Source organism: Aspergillus caelatus (genome assembly GCF_009193585.1).
Source record: "Aspergillus caelatus strain CBS 763.97 unplaced genomic scaffold BDV27scaffold_112, whole genome shotgun sequence".
In the NCBI taxonomy this organism is placed as follows: Eukaryota; Fungi; Ascomycota; class Eurotiomycetes; order Eurotiales; family Aspergillaceae; genus Aspergillus; species Aspergillus caelatus.
In genome coordinates, this window is record NW_022475375.1 from 41,850 (window position 1) to 67,339 (window position 25,490).

General features: G+C 50.0%; 9 protein-coding genes across 9 annotated transcripts; 3 read left to right on the top strand and 6 right to left on the bottom strand.

Annotated features, from left to right (window-relative positions):
• The first annotated feature begins 1,090 nt into the window (after positions 1-1,090).
• Positions 1,091-3,375, top strand: BDV27DRAFT_6771 (putative MFS transporter). Its single transcript, XM_032077283.1, has 9 exons — positions 1,091-1,446; positions 1,513-1,720; positions 1,776-1,792; positions 1,842-1,944; positions 1,993-2,453; positions 2,510-2,596; positions 2,644-2,697; positions 2,757-3,086; positions 3,140-3,375. Exons 1-9 carry the CDS (start codon positions 1,253-1,255, stop codon positions 3,321-3,323), a joined length of 1,638 nt encoding a protein of 545 aa, XP_031926574.1. The 5' UTR covers positions 1,091-1,252; the 3' UTR covers positions 3,324-3,375.
• Positions 3,376-4,580, bottom strand: BDV27DRAFT_6772 (glycoside hydrolase family 43 protein). The gene has a single exon (XM_032077284.1). The coding sequence runs from the start codon at positions 4,429-4,431 to the stop codon at positions 3,427-3,429; it is 1,005 nt and encodes a 334-aa protein (XP_031926575.1). The 5' UTR covers positions 4,432-4,580; the 3' UTR covers positions 3,376-3,426.
• A 671-nt stretch (positions 4,581-5,251) lies between these two features.
• Positions 5,252-5,848, bottom strand: BDV27DRAFT_158737 (uncharacterized protein; the record flags this gene model as incomplete). Its single annotated transcript, XM_032072751.1, has 1 exon — positions 5,252-5,848. The coding sequence occupies one exon, from the start codon at positions 5,846-5,848 to the stop codon at positions 5,252-5,254; it is 597 nt and encodes a 198-aa protein (XP_031926576.1).
• Positions 5,849-6,201: 353 nt separating this feature from the next.
• On the bottom strand, positions 6,202-8,767 carry BDV27DRAFT_129823 (oligopeptidase family protein). The gene is made up of 2 exons (XM_032067291.1): positions 8,550-8,767; positions 6,202-8,441 (listed from the first exon to the last, which is right to left on the bottom strand). Exons 1-2 carry the CDS (start codon positions 8,579-8,581, stop codon positions 6,317-6,319), a joined length of 2,157 nt encoding a protein of 718 aa, XP_031926577.1. The 5' UTR covers positions 8,582-8,767; the 3' UTR covers positions 6,202-6,316.
• Positions 8,768-8,968: 201 nt separating this feature from the next.
• Positions 8,969-16,034, bottom strand: BDV27DRAFT_129824 (ATP-dependent RNA helicase BRR2). The gene is made up of 2 exons (XM_032067292.1): positions 15,974-16,034; positions 8,969-15,918 (listed from the first exon to the last, which is right to left on the bottom strand). The coding sequence occupies exon 2, from the start codon at positions 15,782-15,784 to the stop codon at positions 9,152-9,154; it is 6,633 nt and encodes a 2,210-aa protein (XP_031926578.1). The 5' UTR covers positions 15,785-15,918; positions 15,974-16,034; the 3' UTR covers positions 8,969-9,151.
• A 470-nt stretch (positions 16,035-16,504) lies between these two features.
• Positions 16,505-19,561, top strand: BDV27DRAFT_6817 (mismatch repair ATPase MSH1). The gene is made up of 2 exons (XM_032077295.1): positions 16,505-16,619; positions 16,699-19,561. The coding sequence occupies exons 1-2, from the start codon at positions 16,566-16,568 to the stop codon at positions 19,444-19,446; spliced, it is 2,802 nt and encodes a 933-aa protein (XP_031926579.1). The 5' UTR covers positions 16,505-16,565; the 3' UTR covers positions 19,447-19,561.
• On the bottom strand, positions 19,562-20,661 carry BDV27DRAFT_6812 (ureidoglycolate hydrolase). The gene has a single exon (XM_032077294.1). It carries the CDS (start codon positions 20,430-20,432, stop codon positions 19,677-19,679), a length of 756 nt encoding a protein of 251 aa, XP_031926580.1. The 5' UTR covers positions 20,433-20,661; the 3' UTR covers positions 19,562-19,676.
• Positions 20,662-20,787: 126 nt separating this feature from the next.
• BDV27DRAFT_165436 (major facilitator superfamily domain-containing protein) lies at positions 20,788-22,619 on the bottom strand (the record flags this gene model as incomplete). Its single annotated transcript, XM_032073930.1, has 1 exon — positions 20,788-22,619. Exon 1 carries the CDS (start codon positions 22,207-22,209, stop codon positions 20,788-20,790), a length of 1,422 nt encoding a protein of 473 aa, XP_031926581.1. The 5' UTR covers positions 22,210-22,619.
• A 144-nt stretch (positions 22,620-22,763) lies between these two features.
• Positions 22,764-25,202, top strand: BDV27DRAFT_129830 (amidase signature domain-containing protein). The gene is made up of 5 exons (XM_032067293.1): positions 22,764-23,529; positions 23,589-24,000; positions 24,073-24,681; positions 24,752-24,940; positions 25,011-25,202. Exons 1-5 carry the CDS (start codon positions 23,257-23,259, stop codon positions 25,142-25,144), a joined length of 1,617 nt encoding a protein of 538 aa, XP_031926582.1. The 5' UTR covers positions 22,764-23,256; the 3' UTR covers positions 25,145-25,202.
• Positions 25,203-25,490: the final 288 nt, after the last annotated feature.

Here is a 25,490-nt window from a genome sequence, read left to right on the forward strand (position 1 = left end):
TGCAAGAGTTGTCTTTGCGTTTGATCTGGAGCAGATTCCATGATGCTCAATTTCCTAGATTCGGTGGGTATCTATTACAAGTTGTGGTGTATAGCCTCGTGCCAAACAGGACAGAGCGTGAGAGCTATATACGGACCAGAACCTTGATAACGGGAGGGTTTCGAACATGACATGAATACTGTGCACAGGGCTTTCACCCCTAGTCTGGAAAACATTTCCATCTGTCTTTGAAGTATGATTGATCTATCATTATTCTTCTAGAGTTACACTAGGAAAAGTGTGAATATTATCAGCTGAGGCAGTGCTTTCTCCCGAGTAGAACAGAACGCAAAGAGAACAGGGAGCGGGAAGAAAAAAAAAAAAGAAAAGATATCATATCGGATATTGCATAAAGGATGATTCAATGTAAAAATTGTTTGTTAGCCTTAAAGATTGGTAAGTTCGTGATCTAAGAGTGAGTGAAGATAGGAACCTAGCACAGTGCCATACAATAGGGGCTAAGTGATAAGGAACGAGTGAGTTTATCTCGGTAGGACCCGGCAAGATACCTTTTGGAGCCAAGATAACAAAGAATGAGACGTTATTAGTTTATGATTTAGGGTGGTGGAGTGGCAGGTGATCGAGTAAACCTTGATAGCCGCCGCCATGGACGTTAATTCGCTATCATCACCGCGATACAGTGATTGGTTTCTCTAAGCGTCATCCCCGGAAAGAATTCCGTTGACACTTTCCACCCACAGACAATCACTTACATCACTTCCCCCCATATCGAAAGCCCGTTTTCCTGACCAAATCCTCCCGGATACGAGTCATTTATGGTACTTCCCCTCTTCTCCGCATTGGATTCATCAGGATCACGAACGCATTGTTATCAATTTATCTTCACTTAGCGTCGACTGAGTCGAAGATCGGGGTCTGGAATACGTAGTCGAATGGATCCCGCCTTTCTTATCCAGAAAGTGGTGCAAATGCTTAACCCCTCTCGAGATCGCCGGACATTTCGGTTAACCGGAGAATATCTACGGTTTCCATGAAATTGATAGGTCGAAGCGCGGATCGGAGCGTCGTGTCTGGTTCCGCTGCAAGGGATGCGTTGTGAAGCCTGCCATTTATTACTTTGTGGACACCGCTCTTCTACAGGGTTAACCCCTTACTGTAGCATTGGGGTAATGCATCTGTCTTTATTCGATTAGATCTACATTGTTATTCCATATTTTGAAACACAAGGGATATCCCACAGTACCATCGCAGCATGACGCCAGGTGTGGACAGGAATGCCATCCCGGGCACATTTACCCTGGTGGATTTGGAGCATACGTTGGCTACACGACATCTGAACGGGGGAAATAGTGACATTGTTCTCGTTCCCCAGCCTTCAGATGACCCTGATGACCCACTGAACTGGTCGCCACGTCGGAAACTACTGTCAACCATCTGTGTCAGTTTGTAAGTCTTCACAGCACGTGTGATAATGCATGTCAGGCACGAGCTAATCGCCGTTTGGATTTAAAGGTACACCTTGTTCGCAGGTATTGCATGCTCGGTTGTCTACTCGGTACTGGTTCCACTCTCCGAGGAGACAGGAGTCTCTGTTGGTACTTTAAATGAAGGAACGGGATATATGTTCCTGCTCGCAGGATGGGGCTTACTGTTCTGGCAACCGTTTGCATTGCAGTACGGCAAGCGACTTACATACATAGTCTCATTGATCGGAATGATGGTAAGTCTCGACGACGGATAGATGAAGTCTACTTCTAACATGTATATACGGTTAGGGCACGCTAATATGGGGGTATTTACAGCTCTAACTCCAACTTGATCAATTGACGCTGACAAGTCAGTCCTTATATAACAAATAATGGTCAATGGATCGCTCGTAGTATCGTGACAGGCTTTTTCTTGGCACCAATCGAGGCCCTTCCAGAAATAACAGTTACGGATGTGGTGCGTATCCGAATGAGATCTCGTCGCAAACCAAACTGACGGCTTTAGTACTTCACGCACGAGCGCGGAACATATATGGGCCTGTATGCCTTCTTCCTAGCCGGTAGTAACTATTTTGCCCCGGTTATATGTGGCTTCATCGCCGAGTACCAAGGCTGGCAGTGGGTGTTTTATTACCCTGCCATTTTCTGTGCCGTCACCGCTGCGTTCCTTTTCTTCTGCATGGAGGAGACGAATTATACGCGTGAAAGTGTCGAACATATCACTCCTACTAACCCAGCCGATCCAGCTACTTCAACATTGGAGAAAGGGGGGCAAAAGAAGGCTGACCCTGTTGACACTCCTCGACATACAGACACAGAGGCCGGTGAAGTACACAATGTATACAACAAGAAAACGTACATCCAGAAGCTGTCACTTCTGGGGCCGCGTCAGCCAAAGAACCATATGCTTAGACGGCTCTGGCATGCTTTATACTACTTGAGCTGGCCCGTTGTCTTTTACGCAGGGTAAGTTTAGAACTCCCAGTACCATCGGAAACTTGGAAAAGTAACTTGCGAAATAGTTTCTCATATGGCTCATACTTGATCTTTTTCAATGTGTTAAACGCAACTGCCTCAATCATTCTTGGATCTGCTCCATACAACTTCAGGTACTTAGCCCTAGACAGATATTTGAACACATTTCTTACTGAAAAAGCACCGCAATTGTCGGCCTTTCCTACATTGCATGTTGTCTCGGCGTGGGTCTTGGGTAAGTCTCCCCACCTTCAAAGTCCACCCCCCAAGGGTACAATGCTAACTGATATATAGCGCTATCTTTACCGGCAGATTCAGCGACTGGCTAACTATCCGACTTGCTCGACGGAATAACGGAATCATGGAAGCCGAACACCGTCTCTGGCCGTTCCTTGTCTGTCTCGTCATCCTCCCGGGCTCACTGATACTCTGGGGTGTGGGCGCAGCGCATCAGGTTCACTGGTTTGGGCTCCTAGTAGCGATGTGCCTTCTTGCGATGGCGAATACATGTGGCGTGACCCTGAGTGTAAACTACCTCGTCGACAGCTACCGAGAGTTAAGCGGCGACGCGATGACAAGTATCATCTTAGTTCGCAACACAATGTCCTTCGCTATCGGCTACGGGTATGCCATCCATTATCTATCCAAAAGTAGCGGTACATGCTAACGAGATACAGCATCACCCCATGGATCAATAACTTGGGATACCAAAACTGCTTCATCTCCGCCGCATTCATCGGCATGGCCTGCGCAGCCGTCTTCCTTGTCATGATCAAATACGGCAAGACACTACGCATACGCAGTCGCGAGAAGTACTGGGACCTTGTCGTCGAGAACCGAGAAAAGGGAATGGCGCATTAGACCTATACTACGCAATAGTTCATACACGAAACCTACATTCGTCCCAACCAAAGAACCAAGACTCAATACAAGTACAATTCACTCACAAAACCTTCTCACTCATTCAGTCCACTAAATAGATATCCCCCTTATTATCATACGCAATCTCCCGAACCTTCACACTTCTCAAATGACTCACGCCCTTGGAAAGCTCACAATCGTGATAAAAGATCCACCAGCGCCCCCCAAACTCTACAATCGAATGGTGCGTCGTCCACCCCAATACAGGCTCCAAAATGCGACCCCTATACCTAAACGGACCGAACGGACTTTCCCCAGTCGCATACGCAATATAATGCGTATCCCCAGTTGAATAACTGAAATAATACGTCCCGTTATACTTATGCATCCAAGAGGCCTCGAAAAAGCGACGCTCATGATCATCCGCCTTAATAGGACTGCCCCCATCCTTGTCCAGAATAACCAGCTCCTGCACAGGGGTCGCAAACTCCAACATATCGTCCGTCAACTGCGCAACACGCGGATGGAGAGCAATCTCATTCTCACCAGACGGTTCCTGAGGCCCCGTCTTCGAAGCATCAAACACCCATTCCCCCACAGCATCCGCACCAGAACCCTTCGACCAACACTGTAACTGCCCACCCCAAATGCCCCCAAAATAAAGATAAGCCTTCCCATCATCATCCACAAACGACGCAGGATCAATACTATAGCTCCCCGCGATAAAACTCTTCTGGGCCGTGAACGGCCCCTCCGGTTTGTTGGCCACAGCTACCCCGATCCGGAATATACCATCGTGATCCCGGGCAGGGAGATAGAGATAGTATTTACCATCTTTGGTTGCTGCATCAGGTGCCCAGAGCTGCTTGCTTGCCCAGGGGACGTCGGAGAGAGTCAGGACGACGCCGTGGTCTGTTACGGGACCGGAGATGGAGTCCATAGAGAAGACGTGGTAGTCTACCATGTCGTATTGATCGCCATTGTCGTTAAATTGAATGTCTGTTTCGCGGTCGTGGGAGGGATAGATGTACACTTTGTTGTTGAAGACATGAGCAGAGGGGTCGGCGGTGTACATGTGGGTTATCAGAGGGGGGTTAGAATTAGACATTTTGAGTGATTGTAATTGTTAGTTGGGGAATTATGGTTGTTCGTTGTTCTTTGTGTGGTTGTTGGGGTTGGAGATCTGAAGCTGTATTTATTTATCTAATGGTAAATCGTCTACTTTAGCCGGACAGCCTAAAACATGGGATACCAAGAGCTTTCCCCGCAAGTTTACCCCGCGGATAAATGATTTCCATCAGTTATCGTTAGGGCTGCGTTAAGCCGTGTCGGGAAACTTGGCTGATTCTAGTAGTTTTCGTGTATACCTGGCGGGTGAGCTGGAATGGCCATGGTATTACATATGCATCGTGGATAAATGCGATAGGACTCACTTAACGAAGTTATCTCAAGATCAAAACAATTCTTGACGAGATTTAATAAGCCCGAAACATTTGGAGTTAACAATATTACATGATAATATCTGGTGCGATAAATCTATTATGTCATTAAATAAATATACTCTATTGAGAAGGGTGACTAATATGCTCGTAAGAAGCGTAACATATTGAAAAGGACAGCCCAGAGTACAACAGTAAGAAAATCATAAAAGAACATTTGAAATAAGGCACGAACGGGCCTGACTGAGAAAGGGCAATCCAGGACCCACGATTTAATACTTGAGATAGGTATTTCCGCCCATAGCACAAGCCATGTTATTCGAAGGCGACAAATCCTGAGAAAAAGGGAGCAGTCTAGGTATAACCCCTGGGGTATTAGATGACTAGGCTTATTCAAGTCTATATAGGACGAAAATGGAGCCCCTGGGTGATATAACTTCGGAGGTGTTGAATATGGAACGAACGAGACTTTAGAGGGAGAAACTCACGTCAGGACTTTGAAAAGCCTCCCATGGTTGAATCGATTAGTGAGGACATCCCACTTTCATTCCACTCCTGATTCATTAGCGCCAGCAGCTCTGTCTCGGTTTCTTGTTCCAACCCCCAAGAGTATGATTCCTCTTCTTCCGCGGGGGTCTCACAACGCTGGAGCCCGATGAATCGACCGAACCGCCGCCGCTTAGTCTCAATGTCCACGTCCTTTTCGTTTTCTGTACCAACCCAGGGTGGAATGACCACGGGATAGTAAGAGGTGGCCGGAGCTGGCGGCCACACTTGATGATAATGGATGGCAAGCTCGTCCAGTTGTCGAGAAGTCAGGAGATGGTAGGCAAGGAGAGTAGTAGGGAATTCTGGGTGTGCGAGGGCGGTAGTGCTGGATACAAGAGGGTAGAGGGGAGTCCGTAAGTGAGTAAGAGTTGGGACAAAGCATGGGTGGTGCTGTTTGGGTTTCTCATCGGCTGTCGGTCCTGCTACTGCTGAGCATGTGGCGGGACGTGGCAAGCATGTCACTCGGCGTTCTGGAGTAACAGAGTTGGCAGAATCGGCCATAGTGGGAGACAGAGAAGAAGCTCTGGCCTCCGGCATACTGACGAGGCTCCTAAACACTAGGGCCAGTTATCCAGTCGTGTTACAGGTTAGTGATATCCAGAAAACACTCAGTCCTCTTGCTTAGAGACGCGTGTCAGAAAAGCGTAAGCCAACGTAGACAGATCAGTATATGGCGGTTGGCTCCCTATATATTGTGCGACAATCCCAGCAGAGGCTCACGGAGAAAGAACTCTTTGTCCCGCACGGGTCCAATGATGGCTTCTATCGAATCATTATTACAGAGCCTTTGTCCTGGGTTGAACGGGTTTCACTGTAAGCGGAGAAGCTTAGTCCAACGCCATTGTGTCCTTTGTTCATGGAAAAGGTGTTAACGAGGGTCATAAATAGTGGTTTCAATTGCGATCAAAAGCGTGCATTGAACTATATAGATCATTATGTATCCCGTCCTTGACTTTGAAAGAGTCACCCGGCAGCACAAAGCTCCGAGTGGAAATAATTAATTCATTATAAAGACATATTCGCAACGCCATCTTCTAAATCTGGCCTGCTTTCCGACGGTAACCCAACATACTTGTTGATGAAGTTAAAGATAGTGCGGTGCCACATGAGAGAATTTTCTGGATTCAGTACCCAGTGGTTCTCATCAGGGAACGTCAAAAATTGACTGTCCACGCCCCTCATCTGCAAGACGTTGAAGGCACCAAGTCCTTCGGCGATTGTCAGACGATAATCCAGTTCGTTATGGATGACCAAGTGGGGGGTTTGCCAGTTCCCTGTGAATCGAGATGGGTCCCACTTGTCCCAGTTCTCTGGAACTTTCCAGTAGGGCCCCTGGAGGTCTCGAACAGGGAAGTAGAGCTCCTCGGTACTCAACAGGGAGCGCATACTGAAGATACCATCATGGGTCACAAGAGCCTTGAAGCGGCGACCAAGCTCATGGCCCTGAATCCAGTTTACCATATACCCACCGAACGATGCCCCCAGCGCCACAGCTCGAGTGGTGTCGACATAGTCCAGATTCTTCTCAATAAAGTCAAATCCCTTTTCAAGATCAATGTAGGGAAGCCCTCCCCAGGAACCACGGATGGCATCTGTAAATGCCTGTCCGTAGCCAGTACTGCCCGTGGGGTTGGGAGTGATGACCACGTATCCTTGCTCAGCAAAAACAGCGGGATTCCAGCGTGTGCTCCACTGATCATTCCATGCTCCTTGCGGACCTCCATGAATCAAGTATGCGAGGGGATATTTGTTACCAGGCTTGAAATCGGATGGCTTTACTACCCAGGCATGAACGGGGTGGTCTTCGGCTCCCCTGAACCATATTTCATCGACCTGCGCTGGAGACAGTCCAAAGGCAGCACCACCACGAGAAAGTGAAGATATGACTTTGGGGCTCTCGGGAGACTGTGGATCGATAATTGTCCACCGGCTGTTTTCTACCAGGCTGTTGCTTGCGACAAGCAATTTGGATGAATTGGCTGAAGCAGGAAACACATCACTCACATAGCCCGAATGTGTCAGCTTCTTCAACGCAGAGGGGCGAGATTGACGAAAGTTAGCGAGAGGAAGCTGGTATAAGACTCCACGGCCGTTTTCCTCGACTTGGACAAAAAGGGACTGGTCGTCGTTTGCGAATGTCACGGCTGATGGACTTAGATGCCACAAACCTTTTCCATCCGAGGACGCGAAAGCCTCTATCATTTCTCCACTCCAGGGGTTGGGCACATAAAGTATTCTGTTCTTGTCAGACTCGTAACCATCTTCTCTCATCGCAAGGAGAGCGATGGAGCTGCCATCCGACGAGAGAACGGGGGAAGACATGGCTCCCTGAAGACCCTTGACTGCATATATCTTTTGAGATTCCATTGCAGTCACACTAGTCCAAGAAAACATCGGACAATAATAACACGAGCAGGAGGTGTGCGTGGCAGGGTTCTCATTAGGGTCCTTTGCTACGAAGACAATTGCGGAGGGGCTGATGTCAAAATCTCCAGAGCCCCCAAAAGGTGGAATTGGTGATTCAACGCCGGTCAAACCGCAAACTGAGATCAGGTTCGTTAGACCCGAGGTTGAGTATTTTCCTGCATGTCTGGTGGCAGGAGTCAACGGGGCTTGTTGTAATAGGCCGTACCAGATGGAATTCGTTTGGGGCTCGATGTACGAATCCCAATGCCTGACATATAATGAGGAGTACAGTCTCCCAGTCGTGTGAGGCTTTTTGGCATCGTGAGGGTTGTAAAGGGACCCATCCGGATTCGCCTTGCCAGTTACAGCGAAACCTATCTTTCCCGACTCAATGACGGTGACCTTGAGGTTCGCCACTGGCCCAGGGACTGTTCCAGCAGTGTAGGTCTTGCCTGCCTCTCGAGCATGCCCAATTATGAAGCTTGTATTGCCGTTCGCCTTTGTTTTGAGCCATATCAAACGGTCATCGTTCCCCAACCACTGCGGAGAGCTCGCACTTGGATCATTTGTGATAAGAGAAGATCGGCCTGTTGTGATATCTATCACTCGTATTTCGCTGGTCTTCGCATGTGACTCGAAGGAGTAGGAGGTTTGGGTATACACAGCCAAAGTGCCAGATGAATTGGGCACGGCGGCGGACCGCCGAGGAGCTCCTAGTAGGACCCTAGGAGAGTCACCGAGTCAACAATCTGCTGAGCCAATGGGTATCGGGACGACAATTAAAATAAGTGGCTTGGTTTTTCTGTGCTGCTTCCAAGCACAGTGAACTTACTCCGGTGTGAACTTCATTGGACGAATGGTCATGACAGATCTCCAATGAACTAACTATAGGACAGTAGTTACCCGCAGGGCCGGAGGGAGCTAGGGTTATAACAAAGGAGCTATAAATATGTGGTAGAAGAGATAGTAGAAAGGGTCGAGGGGTGTGATAAGAGATGATTCCAGGGAGGTTGAGAAAGGGAGAAGCAAAGATGACCAGGTGGCGTGAGACGGAGAAGACAGGCGGACCTTGTTGGAGAAGCAAGCAGAGCATTAAACTGCGGAGATCATGGGATGATGGGTCACGCTGCGCTTATCCCCACTGGGGCCCCATCGACGCTAACCTTGAAAATCATCCATGTCCACCGCAACCCGAATTGGGTAATGAGCTACCGATAAGATATGTCCACATGACTCAATCCTAATACTGGTAAGTACTCCGTACGTACTCCGGATGTACTCCGGCGTCTGTACGTAGCAAAATCCCGAACCTCTAGATTTTTCTTTCCACATTACAGCTTATAATTACACAAACATGGACCAAGGTAAAATCATCATACAAAGGTCACCCTAGAGTAACAAATAAATCAAAATATCTCTCATGGACTTTCTCCCTTACTCCTCGTCTTCTTCCTCGCTCTCATCCTCTTCCATTCCCTCAGCGGCGGTGACATTGAAAGTTGGCGCTTGGTCAACTCCCACATAGCTGTCGCTCATCAGGTACAATGTCAATTCATGCTCGCCAGGAGTCGGAACGATGTATTCGAGACGCAACTCCAACTTCCGCCCAACGGTAACTCGCTTAATCGCAAGCAAGCTCTTGGTCTTCTCATCTCCCACAACCAACCACCAGTTCTCCATCTTCTTGTTGGTGTAGAAGGGCGCGTGAACTGTCATGTCGGGTTCCTCATCTTCTTCAACTTCCCGTTCGATCTTGATCTTGAGGTACGCAGGCTCGCCAGCAGTGATTTCGTCCGGATCTTCGACCTGGAAGTCGACATCGATGTTGGGATATTTGTCGTTGGTGAAGGCTGCTGCCTGTGCCAATTGCTTGTTGTCAAGACCAAGACGTTTGACCAGTGTAGCATACTCCTTGTTCTCCGAGGGGTCCATGGCTTCCATGAACTCGAAGATGTCGTTGATGCCGAACTCATTAGCCACTTTAATCACCTCAGGGCTGAAGTGGGGAATCTGCTTGAGAGGGCTATCCCGATCCCACATGGCCTGGACAACCATCTGGGACATCTCCATGGCGTTCATAGCATTCAGATGGCCTTCCGAGGAGAGAACGTCCACACATGCGCTAAGCAAGTTGAGAACCTTGCTGACAATGACTTCTTGATCCTTCGCCAGGTCAATGGTAAGTTGCATGCGCGAGAAGTGAGCTTGGAGCAGAACGAAGGCCTTGAAGTGCGGCGAGTCATATGCAGCCTGGGACATCTTGACAGGCACCCGGTCGTACACGCGGCGCAAAATGTGGTCTTCGTGGCGACGCATCTGGATGGACTCAAACTCCGTAGCCGATGTGACAATCTCGAGAATACCCTTGAGCTTGGTACGAGACGACAAAGAAAGGAGGAAGGTCTGCATGGTGATAAAAGAGATATTGTAGTAAGCTGCGATCATAGCGGCATTGAGAGGTGAAACACTATCGTCTTCTTCATCCAGATCAATGATCTTGGCTTCAGAGAGTTCCTTCAAAGTGTTCTCTACAAGCTCTGACAAGAAGGTGCTGAGGCCCTCGTAGCTAACATCAGTGAGACCGTAGAAGCTGGGGTTAGCCAGGAGGCGACGGTAGAAGTATGTGTGCGTCATCCAGTCGACGGCATCCTGGGTCGAGGCAACAACTTTAGTGCTGATTTCAGTCACAAAAGCATCATGTAAGTAGGCCTGCAAATGGCTCTCCACAGGAAGCGCCTCGTTAAGGAACTTCTTGTAGTATTCGCGTTTGACGGACGGAACCATGAGCACGCCTCGGCCAATCTTATCTTCGCCAGGACGAGAGGCTTTACCGAACATTTGCAGAACTTCGCTGATAGGATAGTCGATATACCGATGTTCGCGGCCTTCAAAGAACTGTGTCCCCATAACGATTACCAAGTGTGCTGTGAGATTGAGCTCCCAACACACATCCCGAGAAGCAAGGAGCACCTGAATAGCACCAATCGAGAAAAGGTGGGAAACAATTCGCTTGTCCGTAGCACTCAATGCCTCGTGATAGTATCCGATACCGTGAGACAGTGACTCAGCCAATGTCTGCTCCTGAACCCGATTAAGTAGCGGAGCCAATTCATTGACATCGGCATTCAAGAATCGGTCTTCATCATCATCGGTAGCACAAGCGGCCAGCAGATCCATGGCGGTGGAACGGGTCTGCTTGCGGTTAGGCACGAATATGATTGCAGGCTTGTCTGGTGAGAGCTGCAGGATCGAAGAGTATGCTGGTCTGGCCATCGCCAACATAAGGGAGGGGAAATGAGGTATGCTAAAGGACTGAATGTGGAGTTCCAGAGGAACTGGACGGGCATGGGGGCTGAAGTTGTAGATGGTATGTTTGTTGGCACCAATCCATTCGCCAATGTCCCGAGCGTTGGCAAGCGACACGCTTAGACCAATGATACGCATGCCATTCTCGAGCTGGAGAGCGATAGAATGCATGCGCGACACCACGACCTCATAAACATAGCCTCCATAGCCTCCTAGCATGTGGAGCTCATCTGCGATGAAGAGCTGTACAGTCTGTACATTCTTGCGCCTCTGCCATTGCCTAGAGAGGACGTCCCACTGTGTTGGGGTGGCGAGGACAAGGTCTGCCCGCTCCAAGAGCTTCAGGTCAGCCGTAGTCTCTCCAGTAAGCTTCACGATAGTCCTGCCACCGGAGAGCTTGCTCAACCTCTTCTCCCAGTCAGCATGCCGCTGATCAACCAGTTCCTGGAAGGGCGCAATATAGACAGCACGGCCGCTATTCTCCTTTGCCCAGTGACGTAGTAACGCAAGTTCTGCACACACAGTCTTTCCGCTCCCAGTAGGGGCACCGATGAAGACATTATCATCTGTATCAAAGAGCGATTTGAAGGTCTGCGTCTGGATCTTATTAAAATACTGCCAATCGGAGTATAAGTTCTGGTACTCGTCACGCTTCAATGCCTTAACTGGGGCGCTTTGCATGGCCAATAGAGGAGTATGCGGGGGAAATCTTTCTGGGAGGATTAACTTCTGGAAGGAGACAGCAATCTTCGTTTCGGAATGCATCCAGCGGTCGGAGATGAGTGAAATGAAGTAATTGGGGGGCATCGGCTCGGTGATAGGAACGGTGAACTCAACAAGATGCTCGTTCATCTCCGACTGCGCATAGTCTTTGCGAAGCATGAACTGATCGTGGAAAAGGATCTCCTCGCCATCACAATCCTCAACTACAATCCAGAAATCCTGCGCGGTTCCGTGCAGCATCTCGTCCCAAACAAAGTTGGGCGTGACGGTCAACTCAACGCGTAGCATGGACCGTGTCACCGGTTGAACTTGTGCTTGGACTTCCAGACGAGGGAACTTAGACACAAGATCGCAGACAATACGTCCAGCCTTCGGCATACCCAGAAGTTCACCCATGCGCGGAGGATCAAGGTCAAGATAGCTTGACCACGGCACATCAATTCTTTCCGCTTTTTGCATGATGTCCCTGGGGCAGGATGGGAACTGACGAAGAGGTGTCATTGTCGGCCACATGCGTCTTTCAGCCATCTTGCAGAGATCGAGAGCCGTCTTGGCAACAGATGACCAACCCTTCCTGAGCGAAATCTCGAACAGAGCTCGCAGAAGACGACCAGCAGATTGGGTAACATATACCATGTCTGCCATCAAAGCAAGACCATCAAGCTTCAGTCTCGAAATATAAGCCTGTAACAAAACATTGATTTTCGAGTGAGGCTCATCAATACCTTCTTTGACAGGAACCGGCACACGGCCCAGAAGCTTCGCCAGTTCAAGCTTCTCGTCCTGACGCACAGGGATATACTTAAACTCATCGCTAAGAGCGAAAATTCGGAAGAGCTCGATGGTAGTGACCGATGGTTGAAGATGTTGAGAGTAGGTTAACATGGAGTTGTGGCCAATGTAGTAATGCGAAGCAACCCGTCCCAGTTCAGTAGACTGAAGACGACCAGTCTTCTTCTCGTATTTCACAAGGCCTGCCCGCTCCAAGACCACTGCCGCAGAGTGGACGAGGTCAACACGCTTCTGCTCCAAAGCATCGTCGTTCTCGTAATCGGCACCAACACTATACAGCCCAGGAGAGCGGAGCATACGGACGAAGAGGTAAGTGTAACCCAACCAGTCGACACCCTCATCGCGCGTCCGGATATTTCCAAGAACGATCTCGGCATTCATGTTATCCGCAAGTTTGCTCACAAGCTGACTCTCAATAGGGAGTTGTTGATTCATGAGGGAGAGGTAGTACTGAATTTCCGTCTGAGAAGTGATGATGATACCTTCGCCGAAAGTGTCATATTGCGGTCGACCAGCTCTTCCCAACATTTGCAGGACATCTTGAGGGCTCAGTTCAACCCAACTGCCCTTCTCTGGAGAATAAACCTGGGTACCCTTGATGATGACTGTATGCGCAGGAAGGTTAATACCCCAAGCAAGAGTCGCGGTACAAACTAGAACCTGAATGCTGCCATCCGCGAAGAGTGCCTGGACTGAGTCACGATCGGCAAGACTCAAACCAGCATGATGAATACCAAAACCGTAGGGGAGTAGATCCTTCAGCGACGCATCATCTACGGACTCCGCTTCTTCGGCCAGGATGGCTCGACTAGCAGCATCGCTTCGCAAGATTTGACCAATAGTCTCCATCTCCAAGGCCTTGTCTCGGATATACTTCGCCGTTTTGGCAGTCTCTTTCCGAGAGTGAACGAAGATAAGCATCTGGTTCCTACGCTGCCCGACTTGCTCAATGACCTTATTATAACAGATATCGTTCATGGTCTTCAACTGCTTGATGGCCTTCTTGTCTGTAACACCAATGAACTCCTGCTTCAACGGACAAGGCCTATAGGAGCCATCAAAATGGAATAGGCCTTTTACAGGGTCAACTCGCAAAAAGCTTCCCACATCCCGGTAGTTAGGGAGGGTGGCACTCAGACCAACAATTCGGACAGGTTCACCAGTCTGCTCGCCCTTGCGAATAATCCGACTTACGATGCTTTCAATGACAGGGCCACGATCATCGTGAAGAAGATGGATCTCATCAATGATAACAAGCCGCACAAGTTTAATATAGCTTGTCTCTGATGCCTTTCTCGTAACAACATCGAACTTCTCTGGAGTCGTAACAATGATCTGGGTTTCAGCGATTTGCTGCTTTGTAAGCTGGCGATCGCCAGTAAGTTCGGCGACCTTGATGCCATAGGGCTCCAAACGCTTGCCAAGGTTTCCAACTTGCTCCTGAACCAAGGCCTTCAAGGGTGAAATAAAAACGATCTTAAAATCGTCGAGCATTATTTCGCCCGTTTGAGGGTTACGATTCTTTCCAATCTCTCGAAGGACGGTGAGCATGGCAACATTTGTCTTTCCGGATCCAGTAGGCGCACAGACAAGCATATTACCATCATCATGGAAGGCCGTAGGGAAACACTTAGTCTGGATACGGTTGAGTTCTTTCGAGCTTCCGAAACCAATTCGCGCCCATTCGGGAAGTTCTGTGGTCGGGATGTTCTTCTCTCCGGGGTCTCTCTTCGCTTTGGGAGGCGGCACATGAATCTCTTCGTATCCTTTGAATGTCCGCTTGGTCGAACCTTGGGGTAATTTGACACTGGGGTTTGTCATAAGGTGATTTCCTTGGTGGAAGACGAGGTTTTCCAGATTGATCAGCCGTTTGGGTTGAAGGCCTCTGACCAAGCCGCCATCAGCTGGCTTTTCTTCTGGGGCAGGAGCATTTGGTACATCGACATCCATCAGGTCGAGCTTGATCTTTTTCTCAGGGCGACTAGTGCCATCATCACGAGCTGTCTTTCCTCGAATTTCATCCAAAATGGCACGATGTCCGGCTTCGACCATTTCGCTCTCAACAAGATTGCGGGCATCCGCATCTTCAGCCACCCTGCGCCACCGAGTGGTCCAAATAATCTTTTCACGGTTCGTAACCAGTTTAGCAACGAGATCCGGATAGTCATAGTCGAAGAGCTCCATTAGATCGTTTTCCACATCTCGGAGTGGCTTCTCAGCGCCATCCTCGCCTTTACCACCAAGAATCTCAAGTGCCTCCGTAGCCTTCTCTTGTTGGATATGGGCATCTGAGTATGCTTTACCGATCTCACGTTGAAGCCAGTAGGCATCAATTTCACGAGCGGAAACTCTAAGTGCTTTATCCCCTCGATCATCACCACGCTCCATGCCGCCGTCTATTACCATTTCCTCGGTGTCGAGACCATCAGCGTCTACCTTATCGGCGCTTAACTCGTCAGTGCCGGGTGCGTCTTGCTGATCTGCCTCGTCCTCATCTGACAACTCATCGTCGTCTCGCACTTCGTTGACAGTGCCCATCCGCTCGTCATCTTCGTCTTCCTCGTCGAAAACAACGGCAACACCCTGGCGTTCGTCAAGTTCCTCTTCACCTTCACCTTGAAGACCACCATCCATATCTTCATCTTCGTCCTGCGCGTCATAGTCGGTAATCTTCTTGCCCAGATTAACAAGCTCGTTGAATTCTTTAGGATTCATCGAACTGCCAAGCAAATCATCGATCTCCTTTTTCTTATCGAAATCTTTCATGTCCTCATCCTTAAGGTACTCCAGCACGGCATCGGCGGCACTTCGTACGACTTCGTGAGGAACATCGCCGAGATGGTTTGCGGTCATGGTAAGGATAAGGTCATATGTGGCACGGGTGGCAGGCGTCCGGGGGCGGTATTTCAACCCTTCGACAACAGCATCGGCAGCCGAAAGGATACCTTGACCTCGTAATTGTGCTGGTTGGCCTCGTTGGCGCTTTTTTTGTTCTCGAGCGAGTACGTCCTCGCCTTCTCGAATCGAACCCCGCTCAATATCTGTCAGACCGGCTTTCTTTTTCGTCTTTGGCGCATCATCACGCGCCATCCTGCCGCCCATCTCCCGAATACTAATCCGACCTGCGAGGGATTCTGGGTCTCCAGTGGGTTCATCGTTGATGCGAGAAATGAAACGACGGTCCGCCTGGAGAACCAGGTTGGACATCGCCGAGTACTTATACTGAGAGATATTCTGGTCCGCCATCTTGATGGTATTATAATGCGATTAACTTTGAAACAAAAGAAAGAAAGTAATTGAAATCAAACGCGATCGTGTTACGACTGGAATGAGTCGTCTGGGCTCGGTGGAGCTCACGATCAACCGGCGCGTCGACACTCCTGCGACGAGAAATGAATCCTGCAATTATATGAGATTCCAGAAGGTTTCACAAACCTGGAGCATCCTCCTGCAGCAGACAAGCTTCCTCGTTGGTGCAGGGCCGCAAGCTTGCGTGGGATGTTTCGCGGTGTTGAAGAGTTGTTGCGTTTGAGAGTTCCGCTTCCGAAGTTCTCGTCAAGCAGATTTGAGTGGCGAAGACGGAAGGTTTGGCGATCGTTGCCTCAGGCACTGATCAACGCTTTACCCTTTTCGTGCTCCCGAGCAAAGAGCTTCTCTCGTGAAGCTCGCGACGAAGCCAAACAACATCTATATCCAACGTTCGATTCACACTGGGATCATGCCAGTTTATGGCAGCCGAATTTCACACTTGATCCCATCGCGTATCTCTCCTCTCTGCAAAACCGATTTTGTATTACCATATCACTGCCAGGTACACCGAACCATCTGCCATCATGCCCGCCGTCCGTCGCTGCGCATCGCGACGCCTTCTCCGGCCCCAAACTTCACGCTCCAAAGGGGTGCCAAAACGCGCTCTACTGTGAAACTAAAGGATCTACCACAAGGAGCGTTGAAGCTAGAACCTTATCATGATACCGTAGAAGATGCACCGCGATACCCGCCGGTCGTGCAAGGACATAGGAATAATATGGAAAAGTTCCAGAATTGTGTTATCCTTACAAGAGTTGGAGGCTTTTATGAGGTATGGGAGCGACTCCGGAGAATTCATCTATCCGCTGAGATATTCAGCCCGTAAACTGTCATTCCTAACCCGATTCTAGCTGTATTTCGAGCAAGCTGAGGAGCTGGCCCCATTGCTGAATATCAAGCTTGCTTCCAAGAAGACCAGCGCCGGTCCTGTTCCCATGGCGGGTTTTCCGTTCTTCCAATTAGATCGCTTCCTGAAAACCCTCGTACAAGATCTCAATAAGTACGTTGCCATTAGCGAGGAATTCGCACACGGCGCGGAGGACAAAGCTCGTACAGGGGGGCTTCTCTTCGATCGAAAGGTGGCCAGAATCATCACCCCGGGCACATTAATTGACGAGAAGTTCATGGATCCTGCGGAAAACAATTTTCTCCTAGCCATATACATAGATGAACTATCTTTGAAAGCCCAGCTAGAACAGCAACATGATGTCTCGTCGCATCAACATGTACTGTCGTCCGCCTCTCAGCCCGTAGGCTTGTCCTGGTTAGATCTTTCCACTGGTGACTTTTTTACCCAGTCTACAACAGCGCAAATGCTTCCTTCGGCTATTGCAAGGATTGGTGCTCGAGAGATCTTGGTTGACCAGGGTATTCAAGATTTGATCGGACAGGAGCTGCAACTGCTAGTTGGGCACGATCATCGACTGATGACATTCTTCCCGTTTCCCCGAGACATCTTGCCCATGTCTCGGTGGGATTCGATGCTAGAAGCACCCGTTTCTCCTAAATCTATTAAGTCTTTCACGGCGGAGGAAACAGCCGCTGGTTATAGCCTCTTGGAGTATATCCGGGTTCAATTACAGGGATTAGATCTAAAGCTTCAACCCCCTCGTCGACGGCACTTGAGCGAATCCATGAATATTGACCGCAATAGCTTGCGAGGACTGGAAATTCTCGAAACCGCTCGGGATGGCTTCGGCAAAGGGAGTCTGCTTCATGCAGTTCGTCGTACCTCCACCAAAAGCGGAGCGCGTCTCCTGAGGGACCGTTTGAGTATGTTTCACACCCACATTTTATCTGCTCATGGTTTTCGTGGTTGTACTCTAACCCCTTGTTGTCTAGGTTCTCCGTCTACTTCCTTACAGGTGATCAACGAGCGCCTTGACCTTGTGTCGATTTTCATCGCCAACAGTGAGCTACGTGATAGTGTGACACAGCTTTTGAAACGGAGCTATGACGCTCAGCGGCTAGTCCAAAAGTTCACACTTGGACGGGGAGACCCTGATGACCTGGTTTGTCTTTCAAGGGCTATAGAAGCCTCGAAGGAGATCAAGCGGGTCCTTTCCGTTACAGGCTTCGATGTCTCCTCGTCCGCCCAAGCCAATGATAGCCTTGCAACTATGACCAATCGGCTTCATTTGGATGGGCCTACTATACTCGCAGAGAAAATATTGGCTGCTATTGATGAAGAAGGACTGATCCAAAAGCAGCGGATTGAAGATGACACCGCCGCAGAGGCCGCCATCCTAGCGCAGGAAGTCACCATGAACGAGGGTTTGCCAACTGACCTCGACGCGTTGCCGAAGAAAGTCCGATCTAAAAGCTCTAACCGAGCTGGCACCGCTACAGATGAGCCACCAGATGTCGACACCTGGATTATGAGGCGGGATGCAAGCCCAGCTCTACGTAAACTCCACCAAGCTTTAAGCAAACTACAGGATGAGAAGGTCAGCTTGACCCAGCGTCTTCGTGATTCTGTAGGGTCATCTACTCTTACTCTCAAGTGGACCCCTGGTCTCGGTCATATATGTCATGTCAAGGGCACGAAAGTATCCCAGCAAGCCCTTGAAGAATTAGGAGTAACACGAAACGTCTCAACAACTAAATCAACCAGGTCGTTCTATCTACCTGCATGGACTGAGCTAGGTAGTCGAACAGACCAAGTGAAACTCCAAATTCGGCAAGAAGAGCAACTGATCTTTGAACGCCTTCGGCGCGAGGTGATTCTCAACCTAGTAAAGATCCGGCGCAATGCAGCGGTAATGGACGAACTGGACGTTGCGTGCTCATTTGCAGCACTAGCACAAGAGCAGCGCCTCGTTAGGCCCATTCTGACCAAGGGAACCTCCCACAAAATCGTTGGAGGAAGACACCCAACAGTCAAACTCGGCCTCGAAGAGCAGGGCCGACGATTCGTCAGCAACGACTGCTTCCTAGGCGATCAGGAACGCATCTGGCTCATTACGGGGCCCAACATGGCCGGGAAGAGCACCTTCCTGCGTCAAAACGCACTGATCACGATACTCGCGCAGGTCGGATCGTTTGTCCCAGCCGAATACGCCGAGATCGGGATCGTAGACCAAATCTTCAGTCGTATCGGTGCGGCGGACGATCTGTTCCGCGACCAGTCCACGTTCATGGTGGAAATGCTCGAGACAGCCGCTATCCTGAAGCAGGCGACATCCCGTTCCTTCGTCATCATGGACGAGGTTGGCCGCGGCACCACCCCCGAAGATGGCACCGCCGTCAGCTTCGCATGTCTACACCATCTCCATTATCGCAACCGATGCCGCACGCTGTTCGCAACTCACTTCCACGAGCTCGCAGACATGACACACGATTTTGACGCTCTAGGCCGGTACTGTACGGACGTCAAGGAGACCGCCTCGGGGTCCTTCTCGTTTGTCCATCGGCTGCGCCAGGGTGTAAATCGTGAGTCCCATGCGTTGAAGGTGGCTCAGCTCGCAGGATTACCAAAAGAGGCCCTCGAGATGGCCCGAAGCGTGCGGGATAGCGCTCGTAGCGGCCAGAAAACATGGTCAGCAAATGTAAATTGGAAAGCCGAAGCAGGTTCCAAACCTCAGCCAGTGGCATCCTAACGCATAAGTATGTAATTCCGAATATTTATATACAAAGCTTTTTCCACTTCCCAATCATATGTACAATAACCATCAACTCATAAAATGACCACAAAACCAACCCCACCATCCCAGGGTATAATACATCACATCATAACCTCACAACCCAATCCTCACCCCCATCACCCATCATCATCAACAACAACAACAACAACAACAACAACAACAACAAGGAACAAACCCACACAACCCTAAAGCTTCGCCACAGCCCTCCCCTCTCCCTCTCCCTCTCCCTCCACCTCAACCACAACGCCCTCCCCAAACGCCACCTCCTGACAATCCTCCTCGTCAACCCCATTAACAAACTGCACGACCACAAAATCCACCCGTCTCGACCCAATCACCACCATCGGCGCATGCCACGTCCCAGCCCCATACGTAACCGCCTGTCCACCCCGCGCCACAAACGCCCTCAAATTCTTCAAATCGGGGGGATCCCTCACCGTAACCGGTCCGGAGGGAGTCATAGCCGTAGCAGTCTGCCCCTTCAACGTCGGAGCAACCACAACCAAGAAATACGGCTCATCCTGACCACCGGCAGTAGACTGACTGGAGAGGTCGATCGGGGTGAAGGTCTGGGTCGTGAAGGGGTGACGTTCGAGGATGCGGACGTCGAAGACTTTAGTATTTTTGGTAGGGAGGGCGCGCAGTTGGCGAGGGAAGCAGCTGAACATGGTCATTCGGGTAGAGGAGGGTTGGTTGCTTGGGCAGTGGCCGGTGTAGTTGTCTTGGAGCGGGGAGATGGGGCTGTATTTCAGCGCGGAGTTTTGGTTCGCCAGGACTGGGGTGGGGGAGTGTGGTGCCAGGGAGGAAACGCTGGCTGGTGCTTGATTGAGATCTCGGGGGAGAGGAGAGTACACTGCTGTGCCGAAGGGGGCGAAGGCTTCTTTGGTGAGTGGTGAGGGTGCGATGTGGACTGTCGGCGTGGTGGTGAGGATTGGCGCCATTGTGCTGGTTGTTGTTGTTTCTTGTTGTTGTATTTTGCTTTGTGGAGGTGCGTCGGAGGGGTAGTAATAGGCAAGGACCTGCCTTGCAATTCTTTGTTTAAGCTCAATTGGTAGTCTTGGGAAGAGCAATTGGAGAAAGAGAAGAGAAGAGAAGCGGAAATGGGAGTGAGAGAAATAAATATCAACGACGTCAATGGGGGGGTCGGGAGTCTCCGCACTTTGATATCCCGCGTTTCTCTTATCGGAACACGCCGATAAAGTCATTCAACAAGAGTCATCTTACTTACAAATAACGCTTACCCACATCACAGATCAAAAGAGAACGTTGAATATATTATTTTCGCTACAACCTACTCTAGTCTTTGGGTTTGTAAATTGACCCCTCTGCTATTTCCTCTTCAGCCCGTTCAACACCACCATCCAGCCCCTCACGTGTCTCTCTTATGCTCATATATATAATGCCGCTCGTCCAGAGAATCAGAGCAATGGAACATCCGATCATTGCCCACATACCCTTGGTAAACCTCGGGGCAAAAGTAGCAGAGTAGAACAGGATGCTCCACCAAGCATTGACTGCATTACTTCCCAGGTTCATACTGGCAATCACCACCGAGCGCAGCCGACCATCCTGGTACCGCATGACATCGTTGCACCATGCAAAGAATGTAGCCTGACAGGCATATACTGCGCCAGCCCAGTAATAGGCTCCAAAGACCGTGGCGGTGGAGGAGAACTGCGTCAGGATAAGTGCAGAAGTGATAATGCCGGTGATTCCAATAAAGAACCCTACCAGATAGCGTTTCCCGCCCATAAAATCGGTTAACGTAGCCCAAAATAAGGTCGACACAATCCCCACGGCGGGCACTCCCGATGGATAGTTGTTTAACTGCGAGACGGTATATTTATTGGTAGGGTGGGACTTCATGTAGAGTGCGAGCAGGGTGTTGGTTGAGAAGGATTCCGTCTCACCGGCGATGATCCAGAGCATGACGAAACCATACCAGTACCAGGTGCCGAATATCTTCTTCGCAAAGGCCATGTCTAAGCGCGACCTCGCTGCGCTTGCCTCCGGCATACGGGAGATAGCCAAAGCTCGCTCAGAAGCAGAGAGATATGGCGCCCGGGTCGTGGCAGGAGTATCGGGGAATAAGAACAGTCCGTAGAGTGCGATGGGGAGGGTGATCAGTCCGTCGATGATGAAGAGCCATCGCCAACCGGATAGTCCACGGGCTCCGTCGAGCGATGAATGGATGCCTGCCTGGATGAAGCCTCCAAACATGGTACCGGCGAGTCCGGAGGCAGTAAAGATGCCGCTCCGCTTGCCCAGCTCTTTCTCGGTATACCAAGCCCCGAGAATGTAATGGGTTCCAGCGAAGGTACTGGATTCCGCCAACCCTAAGAAAAACCTAATAGCCATGATGCCCTGGGGATTGTGCACGGCGGCTGTGATCATGGTAAGACCGCCCCAGATCACAATCATGGTAGGGAAAAAGATGCGGGGAGCAATATAGGTCAATGCTAAGTTCGAGGGTATTTGACCGAGGATATAGCCGACAGTAAAAATGGTATTGATAACATTCAATTGGTTTCCTTGGAAGTTGAGCTCCTCTTTCATTCCCGACACATACGCGTTAGATAGGTTGGAGCGATCTAGGTAATTGAAAAAGTATGTCAAACAACAAAATGAGAGGATGAAGAAATCCAGCTTTCGCAGCAGTTTGGCCTCCCCGGGCCTTGATTCCTGGCCTTTCAGATAGGTTTTGAGATTGACCAACATGGTTGAATCTCGGCTATGTGTACGGTTTGGCGCAGGACAGGTGAGGACCTACTTCTCAGCGAGCTTCCTCAAGCCTCTTTATACGAACACCCCCAGACTAGCCTGAGTATCCCATGGCCATACTTTGATCGTTGTAAACTCTAATCAAGATCGCCATGAGGAAGGCAACTCGGGCTGCTATCAGCAATCCCGCCTGCCCGGACACTTGTCCATCTTCACCAATGAAAGATAAGGTGGCACCGAGCGGAGGAGCTTCAGGTCGATTCCTCTTGAGCCTAGAAAGAAGCAAAATGCTTGGCGTTGATAGAACAAAGATTTTATCAGTTAGTGGTGTACTAGACGGTCTGATACTGCCGACATAGTCAATGAGGTCTCAGAAGTCACAGACAACACCACGGAGGAGATATTCCAAAACATCCTCAAGGTAGCCATAATCATAACCATAGTATTTCTGCTACTGATAAACATACCGATCCACTTTCCTGCTGCCAGCCATCGATCGAGTCGCAACCCCGCGTTTGGTCGTCTTATCACTTGACTTCGGCATTCATTCCGTGCCATCCGCTCTTCCAATGACATCGCGGAACCCTAAGTGGGACTGCGGTTCAGTTGCGATACGAACCTGCTCTTGTGCCACTACCCCCGGCTATCCATTGCCGGGTAATACATCAATCACTAGCTAAATCCTGATAGATCGCCTCGCTTGCCGGCTATCACGACGATACCTGATTCAGATAAACCTTCCTCGGCGATTGCTATAGGACATCAGGCCCGAGACAAAGAGGGACAGAACGAAGAAGGTTCAACGATATCGCTCGACCTAGGCACTTGGATCTTATCGGTGAGGAGGCGTGAGGGGGTCACAATCTGTTCTATGCTCAGGATCCCCGCAGCCGCTCCTTGCTGCATCTATGCAGGACTACGGTATCCCCATTTCGTCTCTATAAGATGGAGAACAGTTTCCCCAGTAATGTCCGATACTAACGTCCACAACGTTGTCACCCTTTCCTCCAATTCAAATCTCAGTCTCCCATTCTGCCAGACGAGATGAATTCCTGGCAAGCAATTGCGAAAAGCAAGCAGGAATCGCTCAGAGCTGCCATTCCGTCCGAATGGATAATTCCTGCCCATCTTCTCCCCCCAGAGCATCAAACAGACGTCACATCTTTCCCGCGACAGTCGGGATGGTTCACTAACAGAGAGCTCGAGATCTTGTCCACCTCGGCGCCTAGGATCCTGGCCCATTTGGAAACCGGGTCATGGACGTCGGAGGAAGTGACAAAAGTGTTCTGTAAGGCCGCTGCAGCGGCTCACCAATTGGTACATATTCCTCCGCGTCACTCAAACTGCGATTTGAAGACCTAATAAGAGATGCCTAGACGAATTGCCTCTCCGAGATCCTCTTCGACGAAGCCATCGCTCGAGCCAAGCAATTAGACGAACACCTGCGCAAGACAGGAAAACCCAAAGGTCCATTCCATGGCCTCCCAATCTCACTCAAGGACAACTTTAACATCATCGGTAAAGACTCCACGGTGGGCTTCACATCGCTTGTCAACGACCCCGCCACATACAACAGTATCCTCACGGATCTCCTCCTAGAAGGCGGAGCAGTGCTGTATGTGAAAACCAATGTGCCCACTGCGATGATGATCGCCGAGACCGTCAACAACGTCTTCGGCCGGACTGTGAATCCCCTTAATCGGAAGCTGACCTCTGGTGGCTCGTCCGGGGGTGAATCAGCGCTTATCTCATTCGGGGCAAGTCGCATCGGCGTTGGGACTGACATTGGTGAGCGATCCATTTTACCCTAGCACTGATAGAAGGCTGTCAGTCAGTAGAGAGTGCTAACCGTGGCTTCAGGTGGCTCTCTCCGTATCCCAGCCGCTTGCACAGGTATCTTCACACTGCGGCCTTCCTTTGGACGATTCCCGAACTTCCAAACGCGATCCGGATTGGCGGGCCAAGAAGCCGTGAACAGTGTTAATGGTCCCATGGCGTCGACATTGGAGGAAATCACATTCTACTCCAAGACCGTCATCGACCAAGAGCCTTGGGTTAACGACCCGAAGTGTCTCCCTATCCCATGGCGCCCAGCTGAGCCAAAGCACCGACTCAAACTAGCTGTAATGTGGAACGATGGCATCGTCACACCCACGCCACCCGTAGCTCGTGCTCTGAAAGAAACAGTCGACCGACTAAGAAAGGCCGGCCACGAGGTAATCGACTGGACGCCAACAGGGCACAAGGAAGCACGAGAGCTTCTACAACGCAAGTTCGTCGCCGACGGAGGCAAGTCAGTGCGTGGACTACTGGCACCGACGGGGGAGCCGTTCCGGGAGGAAATGCGAGATTACGAGAAGGCAACGGAGCTTGGTGTCCATAAAATGTGGCAGATTCATCTTGAGCGGAATAATCTACAGAAAGATTATCTGCACCGATGGAATACTAGTGGGATTGATGGAATTCTCTGTATGATTCTGATTTCCTTCCTGGCTCATACCCTTGGACTGAATTGACTAACTTGTTTCCTTTGAACCAGGCCCAACAACCCCTTACAGCTCTGTGGAGCACGGTAAGTTTGCATATGTGGGATATACTGGTGTATTCAACATCCTCGACTACTCCGCTGTTTCCTTCCCTTGCGGTGTGAAGGCCAGCAAGGCTTTGGATACGTCGTATCACGGCCACAAGGCATTGAGTGATGTAGATGCCAGGATACAGCATGATTGTACGTGCATCATCCACACTTATGGTTTTAAAAGGCCCTCAGATAGGCCATACTAACCTCTGATCTCTAGATAATGCATCTGCAGTTGACGGGATGCCGGTCAGCCTGCAGTTAGTGGCACGGCGACTCGAAGAAGAAAAGGTCCTTATGATGACAGGAGTGGTATTGCAGGCTGTATCTACCGGCTGGAAGTCCAAGCTATAATGACTCAGGAATTGAAATTGTATATAGTTGTGAATGGAGACATTGAAGAGCTGAACATACATTTTGCTTAGGTTTGGAAATTACTGCTTGTATGAGAACATTCAATGAGATTGGCAGGAAAAAAGGGTTCCGTCATAAGCTTCTGAGGGTGATATACACCATCGTACTAATACGCATCCTCCGTGGAGACAGCGGAGAGTTACATATGCATAGTATTCTGGAAGAGCTTTAATTATACAGTTTCCAGTGATATCGATTACCTTGAGCCTGCGTGGCGATGGGGCATTATGGTCATCCAGTGGCTTCTTGAAAGTGCCTGTCAGATTAACTTGTCAATGTGTCTCAA